Source organism: Magnolia sinica, chromosome 5, assembly GCF_029962835.1.
Source record: "Magnolia sinica isolate HGM2019 chromosome 5, MsV1, whole genome shotgun sequence".
Taxonomy (NCBI): Eukaryota; Viridiplantae; Streptophyta; class Magnoliopsida; order Magnoliales; family Magnoliaceae; genus Magnolia; species Magnolia sinica.
The window spans coordinates 4576963-4598902 of record NC_080577.1 but is presented as its reverse complement, the minus strand read 5'-3'; the positions used below and the strand labels follow the sequence as shown (position 1 = coordinate 4598902).

Sequence of the window (21940 nt, the reverse complement as noted above, 5' to 3'; positions counted from 1 at the left end):
CAAATAAAAAAAATGGATCGAAAATGGAAAATGCTCACTGGATTGAACACGTGGAATATATCGGCACTACATGTGAGTTTCGTATCGTATAGGTGGGATACAAGATATATCATGGTATATATTGGCCGATATCGTCAATATTTAAAACATTGTCTATAGTCATGGTAATCAATAGTTCACTTATTGTGGTCTTCGTAACTACGTGGTGGATACATGTTGGGATATTGTTGTAAAGCCTGCTTGGGCGAATCAGGTTCGCTTTTCAGACGATGTCACTTCAGGTGATACAGTTGCCCTGATACCAAGCAAACAAGAGAGAGTAGGGCTGATGTCTCCTCTCTCTTTTGTTTTATTTTGTCATAAATAAAACAATGATCATAAAGCCTTCAATAACAAAAGCAAGAATTCTCACCATGTCTTAAAAAACTAGTAATAGAGAAAAGAAATGGTCATAATATACTCATGGATCCACATTATCTGATAGGTGGTTCTTAAATATATCGCCATTCCATGCTTACAATATAGCGATTTCCATACCGATGCTTTCTAGTCTCTTCCAGGTCTTGTAAATCCCTTTTTCTTTTTTTTTTTTGTCTGGTTTTACTTTTCCCATCGCATGCAAAAACTACCTTTGAGTTTGGTAGGAATGAAGATCATTGTGTAATCTGGTCTGACTTTCATCCCCAACCTCGTCTATTTATTATGGTGTTAAGCTGGACAAAATTCTAATGATTGATTACGAGATGTAACTATTTCGTCAAAGTCTGATGAGAATGCCCAAATTTTCAATTACTTTAAAAGCTAATGAACTCTAAAATTTAACATGAGTTGTTCTTTTGATTGGAACATTCTTTTTTAATGATGCTTACTAGCAGATCATGCCTGTACCTTCAATGCAGAGACCTGCCCTATATGAGCAATATTGGAACTTTTGGCACATGCTTTTGCTACTGATATGCTAGCATGGTTGTGTTGAGTTTTAAAATGTTATATGTGTTCAATTGGAATGTTGTTCTATTCATAATCCATGTTTACTGCTTGCGTGCACATTTGGCTGGCATTTCAATGGTTTTCATAGTGAAAGATTAGTTAGGACTGAAGTGAAAGAAGCCTTAATCATCAAAGTTAATGTACTTGTATGCCAATGAGGGTTTGTATGATTGATACCATATTTTAGTACAGAACATCTGTTAGTTTGTTTCTAATCACCCCCTTTAATTAATGGGTTGCTTTGTGGGTTACTGCAGGGAAGGCTTCCTTTTATGGAACCAAGACGAAAGGTGGATAAAGGCCAAGTATTGAAGAGGTGTTGCTATAGAGTTAAATGTTTTGTGGGTAAAGTGTTTTTTTTTTTTTTGGTTAAGAATAAACTCATTTTTGCTTTGGTTTGTGTTACACATTTTCCTTTAGTCCTTTTTTCTTTCTTAAAAGCATGCTTCAATAAACTTCATTGTGGTTGCAGAAACTGATGCTGGTTTCTGTCCAACACGCTCGAAGGTAAGTCTCTTACTTGTTCGTGTGTCAAATTGTTTTCTATCATGACTTGTAACTTTAATCTCTCCAGAATATGTATGAATAATGACACTGTTTTTTATGGTTGTAGCTGCATGTCTCTATTTGTTTTTTCGTCTTAGCAATGGAATTCTTTACCTGTGAAAAAAAAAGAAAAGAATATGTATCAATAATTACACTTTCTTCCTGTGTAATTGAATCATTATATTTAATACCATTAACTTCATATTCCATAATAACTTAACTGTGTTGCTTAAACTGTTCCTTAGATATAAGAATAAATCATCCTTATAAATTATTCTATTTCATTGGATGTGTCATTTTTATTGGCCATTGTTCTTGAGGTAGATTAGGATTTTTTTGAATCCGCCAATCTTCTTGGTTTCCACCTCCCTAATTTTGTGAAATGTTGTGAACTTCTGGTGTGTTTACTGCAGTGCCTTTGGATCGCTACCTTCATTCCTAAATAAAGTTCTTAAAAGTCTGAGATGCCGTGAAGGATAAACCACCTAATGTCTGTTTTATTTATTGCTAACTGCAAATTTTATAAAGAAAAGACCACAAGCACCAGAACAGAAAATATTACTCCAATGCCATTCTCGGTTTGAAAACACCAATACAAGAAACCACCTAATGTCTGTTTTATTTATTGGTAACTGCAAATTTTATAAAGAAAAGACCACAAGCACCAGAACAGAAAATATTACTCCAATGCCATTCTCGGTTTGAAAACACCAATACAAGCTTAAGCATCCTCTTCAAAATTGACACTCTTGAAAACATAGGAAGAAGTTTGAGATTGGCTACCACAGCTCCAAAATCTTCTCAATCAACTTGGCTAACCACTATAGGAAGAATCTCACGAACTTCAACACCTTGAAGCATTTGAAGAGTCCCTTCTATGACCCCAAGACCTGATTTGTCGCAAAAAGGTTCTTTGACACCCAAGAAACCCCTCTTGAATCCACGTTTATAATCCCAGATGATGCCACCAATGCCTCCAGTATTTGATTTTCCAACTGATCTACCATCAAGATTGAGTTTCAATATCCCACGCAGATGGTTGTACTTGTATCAATGACCAACTCTCTGTTCTGGCTTCTACTATCGTTGTTTGCTTACATCCAACCCTTACCTTTGGATGACTCCTATCCCAACTTGTGTCATCACCTTGAGCTGTTGCAAAGGAGTTCTGTAATTCCTTTCCCTTGTGCTTCTGTAACTAAAAGTAACAGAAACTGTCAATTTTTGAATTTCCTTTTTCTTTTTGGATTAGTTATTAAGGAGGTGTCGTCTTTTGTTAGAAGACTTCCTTTCACTTTTCTTCAGGGAATTATTCTTTTAGTTGTGTAATTTGCAATTAGCTAATTCTGTAATTATGTACTGCAGACTGATTTAGCACATCACGATCCTTTTACTACAGCCTTGAAGAACTTTGGCAATAAATCTCTTGGGAAAGACTCAGGTACAAGTTCTAGATTATTTATGCTATTTGATTATTCTTCTCTTGATCCTCCTTGTGGAAGCTGGAGTGTCGTTTCTATTTTTTATTTTGAATCTATCACTACTGCTCAGACATCATATGTCAACTTGTAGAGGCAATTGTTAAAGTACACAAAGGCGGTAAGCCATTGAGTGTTTTGCAACTGGAAAAGGAATATCAAGATTGGATCATGCAGATGCATGAACAATATGATCAGGAAATAGACTCTGGTGAGGATCAACCTGTTATTGTTGTCAGCCCACGCAACAAAAAGGAGCTTGGTATTTCTTCAGATGGTAAGGCTTTAAGAACCCACCTCCCAGTATTTGGACATGGGGATTGTTTGGTGGAAAGGTCAAGTTATCATGTTTGGTTATCTTTTTGTGTATTGATTTAACTGTTCCTATCTTTTGGCACTTTCATTGAGACATCTTAATCCAAGCACGTGGCTGAGGCTATTTAGATTGGTAATCCCCATCTCTCCCCTTTTATTTTATTGATTGTATGTTTTTCCATGTTTATAGTTGTAAGAGTGCATCAGGCCATAAGGAGGAAAGGGGCTTCTTGGAAATCGGGTCAGAAGATTAAAATTCTTAAAGGGGCAGTTGGATGCCATAAGAATAATATTTATGCAACATTAGAGTACATCTTGATTGAAGGTTTTCAAGGCGATGTTGGTGGTAAGTAATTTACTTCCAACCCATGCATAGAATTTTGATGTTCATGCATGCATTCATATAGTCACTGTTGTAATGGGACCTGCGTGGTGCATGCTGTCATTTAGATCTGGAACTCCATATTGTGAGGGTTCTTAACATGGATCATGGTGTAAACTACTATGTACAGAACATACACATACATGCCTTAAGCATATTTTATATTGTTATTTGAGGCATACCAATCCACAACTGCTGTTGTCTTGATTCGTTCTTTATTTTTTCTTATTTTCAATAGGAGAAGCACGCCTCATATGCAGGTACTAAAACTCCTTTTCAGGAACTAATCATTTGCTATCTTTGTTTAAAAGACTTCTTTTTCACCAAAATGTTTATTTGTATTTTTGAAGGCCACTCGGTTGCCCAGATGAGAAAGGCTGCTTACTTGCAGTGAATGGTGAAAATGCCAGTTTAGACATTCGCAAGTCTATATCTTTCCCCATTAGTGTTATTGATTCTGGGAAGGTTATGTACTTATTTTGTTGACCTATTTACTTTTTCATTTCTTTCTTTCTATTTTCCAATCTTATCTCTTTACAGCATTCTGTTTGATATATTACTGAGATGCTAACTACTAATCTTAAACTGTTATCGTCAACACCAGTGTCAGGCGATAGATACTGCTACCTGGAAGTACCAACTTGAGAAGCGGCATGAAAAGGCCCCTTCCACTATTGACATATTAAATATCCAGCAGTGTCGCCAATTAGAGATCGATGGGGTGCGTCTATTTTGATGGTCTTTTGATACTCTGTCAGAGCATGATCATTTTTTTGGGGGCATCTTAAAAGCTATTATGTTTATTTTCTGATCCAGTGAATGCATCTGGTCCTGTTTCAACTACAATTCATTATATTGTCTTTTCTTTTTTGTTTCAGGCTCTCCCAGTAGGTGCCTCTGTTTCCGCTGGTCTTGCTCCTCCGAATGAAATTGTTGCTGTTGTTAGGCCTTTTAATTTTGTTAGTTCTAGCTCCTCCAAAGATCTTGATCCAAAGTACATTGTCAAGGACGATCTTGAGATGTCAATGGAAGTAAAATGTATTGATGGAAGTAAAGATAATAATGAGTGTGAACCTGTTTGTGCTGAACGTGTTAAACCTTCATCTCGTAGTGGGTTAAGCGGTTTATATATTTTTCCTTTAGGATGCAAATTCCCAAGTCTCTTTCGTAAAGCTGGCATCTATAAGTTTTCTTTCTCTGTAAGTAATTGCATGGACCTTTCAGCCATACTCTGGTCTTACTATCAGATGAATTGGATGTATTTATCCTGATTGCCTTTAATTTGTTTTTATCAGATCTGTACAGGTTCGAGTTGTAAACCTTTGGAGATGCAAGTTGTTGTCACACCATGTTCTATACCTAGGAAGTGGGGAATTTTATGTGATAAACAGGGTCCATTCGCTGATGGAAAGCCACTTACTGTAAGGTAGGGCATCTCATTGCTATCAAGTAATAATTATAAATTAGTTTTTTAATTTTGCAAATAAACCCCTCCATTTTGTGCATACTGCCAAAAAGGCAAATGAAAAAAAAAACAAAAAAAACCCATGTATGCATATTTGCCAAATACCCTTATTTCCCCTCTGGATGAAAAACCCCATTCGATCAGCTTCAGGGGACGACAGTTGGGTTTAACCACAATTTGGTGAGTTCGGAAAGGTCTCTTTTGCCCATAGAAGCCCTTCTCTACATCTCTCTCTCTCTCTCTCTCTCTCTCATTCTTCCACGTCCACGCCAGCCCCCGCTCTCTCTCTTCAACTCACCTCTGGGTGCTGATGCTTGGTGGCGGAGTTGCTGCTGGTGGCAGTGATCGGAGAGAGAGTGATTCAAATATAGTGAAAGAATGCCTTTGAGCGGCTAGGATTTGCTCTAAGCTGTTAGCATGTTTCCATGGTTGACATTTAAAGCTCTTTCAGTTGTCTTTTTCCTTGTCTTTTTTAAATGGCGTCGCTATTTCTGTTAGAAAATTGGGTTATTTTGCAAGTACTCATTCTTTTTTTCCTTTTTGCTTTTGAGAAATTCCTATAGATTTCTCTAAAACTACCATGGAACAATGAAGCTGCATCATTTCCCCAGTCGCTAGATTTTGAAATTTATTGTGTTGTGGATGATCAGCATTTTAAATAGCTATGCTAAGTCGCGTGTAGCCTACCCTGCATGTTAATTTGTATACGCCACATAAAAAATAGACTATACACTGCATGCTATGTGGCTTACATTATTATTACTACAACATTAAAATCAATTAATGTTTTGTTAAACTTTCATTTGGTTGCACCAAATATCATGCAATTTTGTTAAAATTTCATTATTAAGCAGTATAATTTGGTGCAGAATATCATGAAATTTGTGTAACCAAGCACAGCCTTGTATAAAAATATAGTAGATTGTAGTTTATGCTACATGCTATATAGGTTACACCTCACACTTCAAAAGGGCGAGCACTATGCTATTCGCTATTTAAAACAGTGTGATATATAATGCTACTGTGGTTTTGAAACTTGAAACTGAAAGTTGATTAGAGATCAGCCCAAGTTGACTTGATGTTGGTTTAGTATTCGACTTGTTATTCAAAATTTTGCCATCGGAGATCAGTCCAAATTGATTTGACTGAAATTGGTAGACAATTCTTGAAAGTATCAAGGAGCAAGAAACTACAAGGGGCTCCAAAACAATGAATGAAAGTATGAGTAAAAGCTTTTAAGTTCCAGGTTTCAAATGTATGTGAATTTGCAGTAAGGTGAGTTCTAAACTGCCAGGCCACAGAATTATGGAGAACTAATTGCTATTCAAATAATGAAATTTCTCCATCCAGCTGGATGCAAAGCAACCAACTATAGAATTCCTAAACACAATGTGACTAGAATTTCCCAGTCCCAAAATTTACTAAATCGCTTGTACCTAAACCAAGTAGGAGATATTCATAATTAGAAACTATACTGATCTCTGTTAAATAATTTACTGAAACTGTAAACGTATTAAAACTATAAAAGTCTGAAGCTGACAATACCTTATTATGGAAATGAAGCCAATACTGTCTATTTGTTGAACTGGTGGATGAAAATCAGCACTTGGTTGCAAAGTGCATATTGCAGGAGCATAACTTGTTCGATGTAAATAAAATATAGAGTCTATGATTTCTATGGAGCAACCAAAGAATAGTATGGACTAATTGACCTGGAGAGTTTGATTTGAAATTAAATTTTCATAGGCTATTCTCCTTCAAGACTAACGCATTTTACAAAACATATCACACAAAAAAGTTCTTTTTATATGTTTAACTTTTGCAGGACTTTTTATTTTTATTTTTATTTGTTACCCTTTAGATGCTAGGTACCTGAAACTTTGTTGGAAAATTACTCAATATCAATAAATATTGTATTGATGTGGCTAAAGGATAAAAAAAGTGTTGGTATGGTGTGTTAGTGTGGCACATGTTTGACCCAGCCATGCCTAGCCCTTAAAAGGGATCGAATCAAATGTGAGAAAAGTCACTCATTCCTCTGATCTTTTTGGGAAATTGCATTGCACCTGGTCTTGTTAAAAAAACGGAAGAAGGAAAAGAACAACAAAATTGGTTTTAGACTTCATATTTCCTCTGGTTCTAATACAAGGTTTAGTTTCACTTTAATTTGACCAGAGTATCAGTTGAGTTGAGTCGAGTAAACTCAGCTAGGCATGTTTTACAAATATTCAGTTTAGCCTTTTGAACATGCATGTTGCAAATAGCTGATGTTTTCTTGTATTGGGTATTCTATCAAGCTGTTTAACCATACATCTACAAGTAGCTAGCATTCTTGTCTTCAGTTGAGCTTTTTAATAATGCATGTCAGTGTTGTTTAGTCACGTGGGCATAGATGCCATGTGTTGAAGTGTCAGGCATAGAAACCCCAAAAATCTTAGCACACAGATACTTCATCAATCACTCACTCGAGCAACCCCAACAAATTGTCCGCATTTTTTTTTAAAAAAAATATCGGACGTATCAATAGATCTTAAAATTAAAGGCCTCGACCCTCCAATATCCAACATCCAGTTTGTAGACGATACTCTATTATTCTGTGAAGCTAATCAGGACAAAATCAGCAATCTGCGTACGATAGTTCGGTGTTTCAAGGCAGTATCGGGTCTCAAAGTCAATTTGTCTCAGTCCAAGATGTTCGAAGTTAACATGGACGAAGTTGAGATAGCTCATTTCGCTGAGTTCTTTAATTGTTTAATGCAGGGGCATTTTCACACCGGGCTTGAGTGGGGTCGCCTGTGGGATGCAGGGGCACACTCGGGGTGGGCGGGGCTCACGGGGGAGGTCTCGTGTTCGAGACTCCTCACCGGGGGTGATTAATGCGCATTTCACACCGGGCTCGAGTGGGGTAGCCCGTGGGACGTGGGGACACACTCGGGGTGGGCAGCCCGTGTGAGGTGGTACCCATGTGATTTTGGGCCCACGAGGGGGGTTCGAGCGAGGTTGTAACCCATGAGATGTGGGGCCTGGGTTATGAGATAAAGGGATTGATTCGCCATGCTCTAACAATCCGAGCTTTAGAGCAAGTGGTTAATTGTCCTGCATCATTGTTCCATGGGAAGCCTTCCGACCACATTTGTTGGTCTTCCATTATGTGTGGAAAAGCCTCCAAAATTCTTATGGGATAAAGTTATAGACAGATTCGAGACTTATCTAGCTAGATGGAAATGTAGATATTTGTCCTTGGGTGGTCATCTTACTCTGATAAAAGCGGTGCTCTCCAACCTGCCTCTATATTTCATGTCCCTATTTAAATCTCTGGGTGCGATTTTAGATAGGCTTGAAAAATTGAGATGAGATTTCCTGTGGTATGGTAAGGAGGACAAGAAGAATTTCCACTTGGTTGACTGGAAGGTGGTGTGTCAGCAAGTATAAGAAGGCGGCATAGGAATTAGGAGCCTCAAGAGAATTAATCAGGCCCTCTTAGGCAAGTGGATCTGTAGACTTGGTACAAAAGATGGAAATCTGTGGAACTTGTTGGTTAAAAACAAATACGGTCGATTGGCAGGAGGGTGGTGGACTAAGGATTCATCTGCCTATAGAGCTTTTGCTTTATGGAAAGGTGTGTTAGCTACGAAGCAGGAGGTTCCCAAAGGCATCGGTTTCGTTATAGGTAAAGGTGAAAGCACTCGGTTCTGGAAAGATATCTCGGTGGGAGAAACAACTTTAGAAGAAGATTTTCCGAATATCTGTCGTCTGGCTCCAAATCGAGCTATTTCGATAGCTGACAACTATCACATACAAGGCAATGATATAGTGTGGAACCTAGCCTGTAGAAATCTTCAAGATTGGGAGATAGGTGAATTCGCAGCTCTCCTTAGTCGGATTGGTAGTGGCAAGCCAGATCAGTTTTGTTCAGATAGGCTGGTGTGGACATTCAACAAATCTAGTATCCTCTCGGTCAAATCCTTATACAGCTTTATTTGCGGTCGAATCCTTATGCCGCTTTATCTGGGTCAAATCCTTATACAGCTTCATTTGCGGGAAAGCCGATGTCACAAAAGAGATAATGACAGACAAAGTGTGGAATTATAAGCTCCCTCGGTTGGTTGGAAAGAGAAAGGTACTAAGAGTTGATAACTTGAGAAAAAAGGGAATGACAATCACTAACATTTGTCTTTGTTGCGTGGAAAATGCAGAATCAGTGAATCATCTGTTCATTCACTGCCCTTTCATTAACCAGATATGGTTAACAGTTTTATCTTGGTTCGATATGTCTCAGTCCTTCCCAGATTCGACGGGGTGGCTGTTAAAAGCCTGGCATGGTTTTACCATTGGCAAGCAAAGAATTATGATATGGAGAATGACCCTCCTGGCTCTCTGGTGGGTGATGTGGGAAGAAAGGAATGGTAGGTGTTTTAATGGTGTATCCAATTTGGTGGGGTTCATTGTGTCAAGAATTCACTATTATATCATCGAATGGGCCTCTAATGTGATTCATTTAAAAGATTGTAAACTGTTTTTATTCGGTTAGTAATTGCCCCACTACCTCAGTGGGGTGATTCTCCTTTTGTAATTTTTCTTGTTTAATGAAAGTGACTGTTATCATTAAAAAAAAAAAAAATCTTAAAAATACCATACCACTTTATTAACCAAAACATTTGTAATCTACCGATTCTCTCCATTGATCCACTTATCTGACATAATCTTGCATCCGGTCTTCCCCCATTCTTTCTTATAAACATCAATAGATTTCTCTATCGATTCAACCTTCATCTTTAAAAATGTATTCCTCCATGATACGAGGAAAGCTTCAACCCTACCCAAATGTAGTAACCACTAACATCATTGGTGCAAAGAATGGGCTCTTTACATGGTTGAATGGCAGAGCATTCTCATATAGGAAATGCGAAATAGATAAGCACATGGTTTCTGTCTTCCTTCTAGATTGTGTTTAGAGTGGCTTTTTTTTTATCCCCACTCTTTCCCTTAAAATCATCCACTGTTCTTTTTCTTTTTCAACTATCCATTTCATCATCATCATCATCAATTATAGGAACCCTTCCTACATGATGTAGGACATGAGATTTAAATATGATATGCAAGATTTCAGGCTTAGATCATACCAATTCAAAAACAATTACACAAATTCCACATCCCTCATGAAAATTCAAACATTCAATTAAAGGGGTATCTATGCGGGTCCAGGCTTACACAGGCTAGGACTGGACCAATAAAAATTATAAGCCAAACGATCTCAAAGGGAAATAGAAATCAACCACTCATGCATAGCAAACAGTCCCTAATCCAAGGGATTCCCCAATCTCAATTCAAGGAACCCTAGGGTGAAAAAAAGGGCAAATAAATTAGGGCTAATACAAACGAAGGCTAGGATTTAGGAAATAGGAATGACAAGAGGAAAACCCGACTCGAAGAAAGCTCCTGCGTGCAGATGGTGACCCGGGGCTTACGCACGTGCGCGGGTAGGCTGGCTGTACGTGTGATAGAAGCTCGCCTCCCCAAAGTGACACCTAGGCCTTGGTCGGCTAGGGGAGACCTCCAATCCCTCCATGTTTGACGACGATCCGACGTAAGGTCGAGGCGTAGTGCTCCGCCGAAGTTTCAGCCCTCTTACAGGTCCGGATTCTGGAAACTGGCTGTAGGGGAATGAATAGCTGCAAAAACTGAGCAATTCAAAGTAATAATGATGATAGAAGATGAGATATATGGATGAGAGGGTAGGGACGGATGGGGATAGATGTGGCTTCACACCTTGTAGTTAGCCCTTCGAAAAGGGAGGGCTTCGCACCCACTTTTGAATTCTTCCACAACTTACTAAGAGAGCAGAAAAATAAAGCAGAAATTTTTGTCAAGCTTGAATTAATGAAAAGAACTACAAGGGATGCCTATTTATAGGAAAAAAACCTATACCCAAAAACTCGCACCATGTGTGCAACATATTACTTGGTGATGAAGTAAACTAAAATAAAAACCAAACAAAGAAATGTAAAGCGTTCACGATGTTCTAAATAATAACAATAAGCAAAACCTAAAATATGAAATCAATCCGACGAGTGGGCCACAATCTTGAGATCCCATGATGGGCTTTTCTTGACTATCGGGCCCACTTTTTTGAACCAAAACTTGTCTTCTACCTAGGAGGCCCTCCTTGGACGTCATCATCCAACCAGATCAATGGTTGAGTCCTTCTGCGTACGTGCGTAGGGGTGGTGGTGTGTGTGCGTGCGTGTGTAGGCGGCGTGCGGGCATGCGTGTGCACGACGTCCTCATCAACTCTCCCCTGCTGCGAAGATTTCGCCACTAGTGAAATAAAACTCCTGAACCACTCCAGGATGTCAGGATCAAGTCTCTGAAGCTTCTCCTCAGTGAGCCATGTGCTGTCTGAAGGTGGGCGTGACTTCCATTTAACTAGGTACTTCTGAAACCCGCCGTCCGTTTTTGAAACAATCTCATGGTTCAGGATATTCTCTATTTCTTCTCTGGGTGTGTGAAGGCTAGGTATGGGAGGCAAAGGCTGGGATGAAAGGTCAGGAAGAGGCCATGGATCAAGGCGCAAATCTGGGAAATGAGGATGGGTGGGCGAAGAGCCGGACAAAGTATTAGTGGGTCCTTGAAAAGCAACTAAATCATCCACATTGAATGTGGAACTAATTCTCATGGAAGGTGGAAGATCTACCTCATACGTATTGAGACCGTTTCGCTTTATAATTTTAAAGGGCTCAGCGTTACACGCTTGTAACTTACGAACGGCCCTTGGAGGGTACCGCTCGGTCCCGATGCGGACCATCACAGAGTCTCCAATATTGAACTCTTTGAAACGTCTATGTTGGTCTGCAGAAAATTTGTAATGTTCATTACTAGTAGTGATCTTTCGCCTGATTTTTTGATGCAATGAATGTATATGATGCGCAAAGACTCTGCAGACTTTGATGGCATATAGGATAATGATTTGAGGATAAGATCAATAGGCTTTCTAGGCTTGTAACCAGTAACAACTTCAAAAGGACTTAGCCCTGTGAACCTATTTACAGAACTATTGTATGCAAACTCAGCTATAGGTTGTACGGTGTCCCATGTCCTGGTATGCTCCCCTATTAAACATCGAAGTAAACTCCCTATGCTCCTATTAAACACCTCAGTCTGGCCATCAGTTTGAGGGTGGTAGGCAGAAGAAAATTGGAGCCTAGTATTCGTCATGTGCCGTAGTGTCTTCCAAAAGTAACTCATGAATCGCACGTCACGATCAGACACTATGGTTTTTGGTAACCCATGTAGTTTGACGACCTTACTAAAGAATAGCTTGGCAACATGAGATGCGTTGGAGGTCTTAGAACAAGGAATGAAGTGGGCCATTTTAGAGAAACGGTCCTCGACAACAAATATGGAGTCATGTTTCCGAATAGTCTTCAGAAGTCCAAGCATGAAGTCTATATTGATGTCCTACCAAGGGATGAATGGGACTGGCAAAAGTGTGTATAATCCTGTATTCTGTTTCTTTTGCTTTGCTAGTTGACAAGTACGACATTGCCCTATAATTTTGGCCACGTCTCGCTTGAGGCTTGGCCAATAAAACCTATCCTCTACTAGGGCAATGGTCTTGTCTCGACCGAAATGACCCGTAACCCCTCCTGAATGTAACTCCCAGACAAGAAAATCGCGGAGGGAAGTGTGTGGTATGCACAAGCGGTTACTCCTAAACAAATATTCGTTTAAAATCAAATACTCACTGCTAGCTCCTGACGGACTCTCCAACAATGATGCGTACACAACTCCGAAATCTGGACACTCAAAATACTCTTCTTTGATATGCTCAAGGCCCGTAACTTCAACACTCATGGAGTTGAGTAATGCGACTCGACGACTCAACGCGTCGGCGGGCTTATTCTCTACACCGGCCTTGTGCTTAAGCACAAAAGTATACTCTTGAAGGAATTGAACCCACTTGGCATGCCTAGGGTTTAATTTCTTCTGAGAGTTCAGATATCTCAAGGCCTCATGATCCGAGAATAAGATGAATTCTTGCGGCAATAGGTGATGACGCCAATGGCGCAGAGATTGCACTGCTGTATAGAATTCGTTATCATAGGTGAAATATTTTTGTTTCGCCTCATTCAGTTTCTCACTAAAAAAGGTGACAAGGTGCCCTTCCTAAGCACTCCTCCTATGCCAACTCCTGACACGTCACATGCGACTTCAAAAGCTTTTAAAAAATCTGGAAGTCGCGTAATTGAAGCTTCGGTTATCTTGACCTTTGTCTCATTGAAGGCCTTCGAGGCGGCCTTTGTCCATTGAAACTCTCCTTTTTTAATACAATCTGTGATGGGAGCCATAATGGAACTGAAACCTCGAATGAACCGCCTATAGAAGGTGGTCAAGCCGTGAAAGCTGCGCACCTCATGAATATTGCGGGGTTCAGGCCAATTGATGATGGCCTTGACCTTCTCAGGATCCGCCGATACGCCCTCAGCTGACACAATAAAACCTAAGAAGATCACACTAGTAGACAAAAATGCACACTTCTTTAGGTTGGCGTACAACTTCTTGGCCCTAAGGATCCCACAAACCTGCCTCAAATGGATGAGGTGTTGCTCCTTGGTCATGCTATAAATCAAGATATCTTCAAAGTATACGACCAGGAATTTCCCCATGAAGGGCCTCAACACTTGGGTTATCACATGCACGAAAGTGCTTAGGGCGTTAGTTAATCCAAAAGGCATAACTAGCCACTTATATAACCCATCCTTTGTCTTGAACGCCGTCTTCCACTCATCACCAGGGCGTACACGGATTTGGTGATAACCATTCTTGAGGTCAATTTTTGAGAAGATGGTAGCATTGGCCATCATATCCAACATGTCATCAAGACGCGGTATGGGAAACCGATACTTGATTGTGATTTTGTTGATGACCCTACTATCAACACACATCCTCCATGTGCCATCCTTTTTAGGTGTAAGAAGGGCGGGCCTGGCACACGGGCTCATGCTTCTCGAATGAAACCCTTCTCTAGGAGCTCATCAATCTGTCTCTTCAACTCAGCATGCTCCTTTATGTTCATTCTGTAATGCGAGAGGTTTGATAGAGTCGCCCCAGGGATTAAATCGATGGCATGCCCTATATCCCTCATAGGGGGAAGCTCATTCGGTAGATCATTAGGGAAGACATCACGAAACTCATAAGGGCGTATACTAAGGGCGTACACTAGCCTTTGGTACACTCTCCCTAGCCATAAGGGCGTATACTATAGCGTCCGCCTCCATCTCCGTCTCTTGCTCAAAGTCTTTAGCATTCAGAATATGGAGCGGTTTGGACTTGGACTTCGATTCCTTTGCTTCTTTCGAGCCACTCACACTACTGTGTGGTGGACTCCTTTCCAGTCGTACTCTTAGGTGGCAAAGGGTTTAGCTTGACCTTCTTGCCCTTAAACCAGAATGTGCACATATTTGAACGACCAAATATGGTGACATCCCTGTCGTAAAGCCATGGTCTGCATAGAATAATATGGCCAACGTCCATGGGAACAACATCACACCAAAGCGTGTCTTTATAAGATCCAAACTGAATAGGAACAGGACAACCGTGTGATACTGGAATGGAGGTTTCGTCAACCTAGGAAACTCTGTAGGGTTGAGGATGAGCTTCCTGCTTCAAGCCCAAACGGCTCACAGTGCTAGTCGATGCCACGTTGGCACAACTACCACTATCTACGATCAATTTACAACTCTTTTCTCTACATTTTGCATAAGTGTAATGCCAGTCATCAGTGTTCTTGGCTTGAAGCAAAGCACAACGCACAATTGCGAGGGTCACAGACTCTTGCGCTCCCTCTTCTTCATCACTAGGGGTCTCTACGGGCTCATATTCTTCCTCTTCGCCATCACTCTCTCGGGGCACTACTACCTGCCCATCAATAAATAATACTTTGGTGCCCTCTCTCGTGCTGCAGTGGTGAGCAAAATGACCAAACGCCTGACACCTAAAACACCTAGTGGCTCCACTTCCCCGTGAACTAGACCCGGCAATTTCTTTACCCTTATCATCCTTGGACCTAGGCTGTAAATTGTTGGAGGGTTTGTTTTGATATCCAGTGTTAGGTTTAGCCCCAGAGGGATTGGCCTTAGCACTAGAATCGCGAAAATCAAACTGCCGTCCCACAGATGCTTTGAGATATTGCTCGACGTCCAACACTACTTGATACAACTGTTCGATAGTGTCTATGTCTTTGGCGAGCAATTCTCTCCTAATGTCAGAATGGAGGCCCGTTTTAAAACAAGCAAGGGTGAGTATGGGGTCCTCATCAACCTCAGAACGGGTCAAGTACTCTTCAAATTTCTCTATATAGTCAGCAACACTCATGGAACCCTGTCGAAGAGACTGCCACTCCTCAATCAACCGCAGGCGATAAGAAAAAGGGAGGTACTTGTCTTTCAGCGTTTCTTTCATCTCTCCCCAATGGACTATTGAGAGTTCCCTTGCTCTTTCTTTCTTTCGCTCAATCGTCGCCCAAAACCTCTTTGCCTGACCCACAAGCTTCATCTTGGCGAATCGAACTCGTTGAGCATCCGACATATCATGCCATTCAAAATAGTGGTCCATATTCGCCAGCCAATCTAAAAAGGCTTTAGGGTCCAAGTGGCCATCAAATGTAGGGGCATCTACCCTAACTCCCTTGAGGAGTTGTGCATCTGGGTCATATTGATTATGATGTCCCTCACGGGGTGGGTGCACAGGTTCGCGCCCATGACCAGCTCTGTAGCCGCCTCCATTCCTTGGTCTAACCTCCTGACCAACTGCCTGAGATTGGGCATCCTCCCCAGTGGTGGGGTTTGCCCTGAAGGAGGTTTCTATTTCTTCAAAGCATTTATCCATGCGCTGTTCCAAGTGCTTATTCAAGAACTCAACCTGCTGGGCTTCCTTGGCCACTGTTTCTTGCAGTTGCTCCATGTTTAGTGTGGGGTGCAAATCGAAACCACGACCCGTATGTGTGGGCATACACTGACTTGCTCAACCTAAGGACCTGCTACGACAACTGTGTCTAAAAATTAAATGACCCTACGAGACTCTAAATGAAGGAGACTACACACCGTTACTAAAATTCAGCTACATATATCAGGGACCACGGTTTTCTAGCAGCTATATACGGTGGATTGGATGCATGAAGGACTCAAACAAACTAAACCCTAAATATGTGGTGAATTCCCCTACAAGAACCCTAAGCTCTGATACCAAATTTGATGTAGGATGCAAGGTTTAAATATGATATGCAAGATTTCAGGCTTAGATCATACCAATCTAGAAACAATTATACAAATTCCACATCCCACTTGAAAATCCAAACATTCAATTAAAGGGGAATCTATGCGGGTCCAGGCCTACATAGGCTAGGACTGGACCAATAAAAATTATAAGCTAAACGATCTCAAAGGGAAATAGAAATCAACCACTCATGCATACCAAACAGTCCCTAATCCAAGGGATTCCCCAGACTCAATTCAAGGAACCTTGGGGTGAAAAAAAAAGTGCAAATAAATTAGGGCTAATGCAAACTAAAGTTAGGGTTTAGGAAATAAGAATGATAAGAGGAAAACCTGACTCGGAGAAAGCTCCTGCACGCAGATGGTGATCCGGGGCTGGCGCACTTGCGCGGGTGGGCTGGCCGTACATGTGATGAAAGCCCACCTCCCCAAAGTGACACCTAGGTATTGGTTGGCTAGGGGAGACCTCTAATCCCTCCAAGTTTGATGACGATCCGACGTAAGGTCGAGGCGTAGTGCTCCGCCGAAGTTTCAGCCATCCTATAGGTCCACATTTTGGAAACTGGCTATAGGGGAATGAATAGTTGCATAAGTTGGGAAATTCAAAGTAATAATGATGATAGAAGATGAGATATATGGATGAGAGAGGGTAGGGACGGATAGTGATAGATGTGGCTTCACACCACGTAGTTAGCCCCTTCGAAAAGGGAGGGCTTCGCACCCACTTTTGAATTCTTCCACAACTCGCTAAGAGAACAGAAAAATAAAGCGGGAATTTTTATTAAGCTTGAATGAATGAAAAGAACTACAAGGGGTGCCTATTTATAGGAAAAAAAACCTATACCCCAAAAACTCGCACCATGTGCGTAACCTATTATTTGGCGATGAAATAAACTAAAATAAAAACCAAACAAAGAAATCTAAAGCGTTCACGATGATCTAAATAATAACAATAAGAAAAACTTAAAATATGAAATCAATCCGACGAGTGGGCCACGATCATGAGATCCCATGATGGACTTTTTTTGACTATCGGGACCACTTTTTTGAACCAAAACTTGTCTTTTAGCTAGGAGGCCCTCTCTGGACGTCGTCATTGAACCAGATCGATCGTGGGGTCCTCCTGCGCACGTACGTGCGTAGGGGTGGTGGTGTAACCTATCTCTTCCTATTGCTTCTTCTCGCTAACATTACCATCTAATAATTTCTTGAGATTTTCTGCTATCTCATCACCTACTTGGGGACATGCCACAACATTCTTCTTCGTTCAAGCCATGTGATGTTTCATTCGAAACACACCTCCCCAATATGCCTTCTCGCAAAAAATTGTATCTTAGGTGGAGATTATTGTTCTCATCCATCTTTAAATAATATTCCCACGTGAGATCATTGTCATCTTTCAATGCTAAAAACGAACCAATACTGCAAATTGGCAACAAACAAGTGACAAGCCAAGCCTACATACATACTAAGAGAAAAACTATTTAGGCCCCACACAAACATAGAAGATTATAAATTGATTAAAAATGAGAAAACTAGTTTAAATTTGAAATAAATGAGAAAGTTCTTTTAAAAAAAATTTATTTAGGCCCACATAAACTCCAAATCTCACCACTATCTTTTCAAAGAAAGAAAAGAAGTGATATTATAATGTATTTGGGGCATAAATAACTTTTAAATTCAAAATCCCTAAAAAAGAATTGAAAAAACTAGAAAAAAAATGAAAAATCGAAATATTCTATTTTTCTTTTTCGAAAAATCCTTATTTTCACCAATACATGAAAGAAATGAAATAGAAAGGAATAACTGAATATTTTACATTATGCAACAAGTGGCAAAAATGATATCTTGATTTCTTTCTCTAGGTTTCCTATGGCCCACAAGTTCTAAAAGTCCCCAAAATCTCTCAAAAGTTGGAAAAGATATGTTTTTCTAATGAGGGTGGGGCCTAAATACACTTTAAAATTGAAATCCCTAATAATAATTGCAAAAAACAAAACAAAAAAGAAAAAAAAATTGAAAATTTGATTGGACGTTGCCGGTTTTGCAAGTGTATTATCGAATCATACAATTCTCGATTTAATTGTATGAATCGCAGGATTCCCTTCAAATTACGGTTCAGATCATATGGTCATGTGATACAATACGAATCGTACTATTCGTATCGTGAATTGTATGATTCAATAATACACTTGCAAAACCGGCAACGTCCAATCAAATTTTCAAATTTTTTCTTTTTTGTAGTTTTCAATAATTAATTCTTTCTTATTGTAACTTGTTGATTATTTAAATTTGTTTTGTTATATATAATATAATATAACTCAAAATATAGATGGCCTAACAGTCAATCTACAATGAAATAGTTAAATAAACCCACTTTGCTATGGCACACTAGTAGTGTCCAAGTAACACTACTGGCTACTGCTAAAAGTAGTTTTTGTTTTCTTGCTCTAGTATTCACCATGATGTCCAATTTTTCTCCTCTCATCGGCATGTCACAAAGAGAGAGAGAGAGAGATGCTCTCATGGGAACTTACTGAGAACTTTTGACACGTGATGTGGCCGCAAAATCAGGATGGTCCACTAGATGTGTCACCTCATGAAACCCCAAATGCTGATTTTTTGGTCCGATCCAAAAAATCTGATGGGCCATCGCAAAGTGTGAGGCAAATCAAGAGACCGAGGTTTTCCACTTTGCTATGGCACACCATATTTTTGGATCGGTCCAAAAATTTAGTCCAAGGGGGTTTCATGAGGTGACTCATCTAGCGGACCGTCTGGATTTTGTGCCGACATCATGTGTCGAAAGTTCTTACGAAGTTTCCATGAGAATTGGTTCCCAGGAGAGCATTTTCGTGTGTGTGTGTGTGTGTGTGTGTATATATATATATATATATATATATATATATATATATATATATATATATATATATATATTGATCCATGTCCATGGTTACACTATCTGCTGGTTATTATATTCTAATGCATCATCATATACCTTCAGAAATGTGATATCATCTCTCCTCCCACCACTAACTTAAAAAAACTTTTAAGAAGTATTGGCTTTCTTCTAAGTGGTCATAAGGAATTTTAGTAATTCGATAATGCAACTCACATCCCTTTTTCATGTTTTTAGCCTTGAAAATGGCCTTCTTCCAAATTCTCATCTAGGGACTATTTCTGATACTGATTTGACAGGGTTGGTTCATCTTTTCCGCATCTGTCTATTGCATGCTACGATAAGTATTACAACCGGATGCCATTCGAGAGTACTCCTGAAGTGAAAGTCAAAATAATGGCTGGAGGAAGCACACTTGTTTGTGTCAAAGAAATGATGGTGGATCTTTCCATAAATAAAATGACTCTGCAAGTTACAGTATGATTTATATACCCTCTATACATCTGTCAGTGAGTTACGTATACTTTTTTGTTATTCTATGTCATCAATGGTCTTCTGGATTTCTCATTATGTAGGATATGCTGATTGAAAGTAGTAACTTAGACCTGATTCGGCCACAATATAAAGCAACCTTGGAGATTTGCTCAGGGGATGAGTTATTCCCAGTATCTGTTCCTTGTCAAGGTAGATTATTTTCTTTTACCTGCACCGGGTACCCAAAACTATCAGCCTTTCCCATCACTAAATTGTAGTCATTATATTATTTTTAGGAAAATCGTTTTTGCGATTTCTCATTAGGTTTACGGGATCTTTGTATATCAGTCAATCCTGGACATCCTCATCATCTTAAGATGACACGGTCCCCAAAATTAGAGAACTCTTTGATCCCTGGTCATGTGATCGACAAGCTTATATTAGAGGTAACCTTGTAGCTAATTATTTATGAATGGTTATCATTCTCACATTTAGAAGTTTTTCTCTTAAGTTCAGTTGCATTTACATTTCTGGTAACATCCTTCCTGTCTTATTTTATGTTAGCATTGTTGCAAATCTAGCCTGGATAATCTAACTGGACCTGACACTGAACTGATCATAGGACAGCATATTGATGTTGCTTGGAGAGTTAATGACAGTGAATGACCCCCTCTGGGAGGGACGAGACTCCGGTTGTAGTTCTCATCCACCTTATTTGTGTCAGACCTGTGTGGCTATCCAGACCATCCAAATCCTGGCTATATGATTTGATGATTAATTTAAAAATCATGTGTGGTCCAATTATAGTGGGCAAAATCAGATGGTCACTATCACCTGCTTAGTGCAGTTTTTGGATTATGCTCCATCCACAATCGGCTTACCTGGACTGCTGTACAATTATGCCATACCTATGGTGGATGAATCAGCACCATTTTTGAAATGGTGGTGAACTATAAACGAGTCTAGCCCCTGCATTGATGAACTGAAATCAGCATAAAAAGTAAACCTTGAATAGAAGTGTTTTTTAGCTAATTTGTGTAATCCAGTCTCCCAGAGAGCAGATATAATTATCTTACCAATGAGTCTGGTTCAAATTGCAGCTATTTCCAATGTTGAGAAATGCTAAGCAGTAAACTTAAATCAATAAGACATTGTCCTAGTAATTCCTTTTACTAGAGTGCATAAGAGAAATCATCTAATATTATTAAGATTGTCAAGGGTATATTGATCATTTTCTTATCATGTCAAGGGATTTTTATGAGGATCCAAATAGTCTGTTGTAATATTTCAATTCGTGGATGAAACAGATAATTTAAAGTTTCTCGCATACTCTTAAAAAAAGGTCATGTGATTCAAAGTTCATGAAAAAAAGGAAGGGTTTCATGTGTGACACATACACCTCTCACTATCTCCATGTGTAGGGAAAATGATCACATACTAGTGTTACCACCACGATTGTAGTGGTGATGGTTGAAAATCGGCTCATTGTGGTGTTGACTTCCAAGCTGACCCATGCATCAAGTGTGTCAAGTGTCAACTGATTTTACAGTGTTTTATATGGTGTTGGTTCCAGTGCGTTGTGTATTCCATCCAACCCATGCATCAGCTGAAGCCCACCATGACAATGTGATGTGCCAAAAATCTGCACAATCCAATGGTCAGTTTTGCCCCACCACTTGAATTGACTCATAAAAACAGAAAATACCTGTTTTGAAATGGAAAATACCTTCCAAGTGTTCCCTGATTAGCATGAACACCATGGATAAACCTACCATAGATTGTGGAGAATTATTAATTTTGTAGATCGATTATCATTTAAAGCTCGATATCACTTCATGTGGTATCCTTCTTTTTGTCCCTTGTTTTGTTTCTTGGTTGGAACTTCTGCAACATTTATACCAGTTGAAGTATGGTGTCCAACCTGTTTTATTTCTCTTGCACTTGCTCCAGCTATTTGATGCTTATGACAATCATGTTGCGAAAGGGGTAGAAGTACGCGTAGAGGTGGAGGGATTTTGTTTTCAAGGGCGTGATGGTTGGATGCATAAGGTATATTTTTTTTTCAAAAACAGTTTTATAGTTGCATGGATCCGTATGAGAAATCAGTGTTCCCCTATG

The 21940-nt window shown here is 39.7% G+C and overlaps 1 protein-coding gene across 6 annotated transcripts in view; it reads left to right on the top strand.

The window, feature by feature from the left end:
- Window positions 1-21940, top strand: part of LOC131245200 (structural maintenance of chromosomes flexible hinge domain-containing protein GMI1-like) — a 139034-nt gene that overhangs the window by 99670 nt on the left and 17424 nt on the right. For all 6 annotated transcript variants that reach the window (XM_058244496.1, XM_058244495.1, XM_058244494.1 and 3 more), the window contains 14 exons: window positions 1248-1335; window positions 1463-1497; window positions 2902-2977; window positions 3109-3291; window positions 3520-3675; window positions 3950-3971; window positions 4062-4176; window positions 4316-4432; window positions 4590-4910; window positions 5007-5137; window positions 19648-19825; window positions 19924-20032; window positions 20171-20268; window positions 21773-21871. In XM_058244496.1, coding sequence (XP_058100479.1) covers window positions 1248-1335; window positions 1463-1497; window positions 2902-2977; window positions 3109-3291; window positions 3520-3675; window positions 3950-3971; window positions 4062-4176; window positions 4316-4432; window positions 4590-4910; window positions 5007-5137; window positions 19648-19825; window positions 19924-20032; window positions 20171-20268; window positions 21773-21871 — 1728 coding nt within the window. The remainder of the gene's footprint in view (window positions 1-1247; window positions 1336-1462; window positions 1498-2901; window positions 2978-3108; window positions 3292-3519; window positions 3676-3949; window positions 3972-4061; window positions 4177-4315; window positions 4433-4589; window positions 4911-5006; window positions 5138-19647; window positions 19826-19923; window positions 20033-20170; window positions 20269-21772; window positions 21872-21940) is intronic.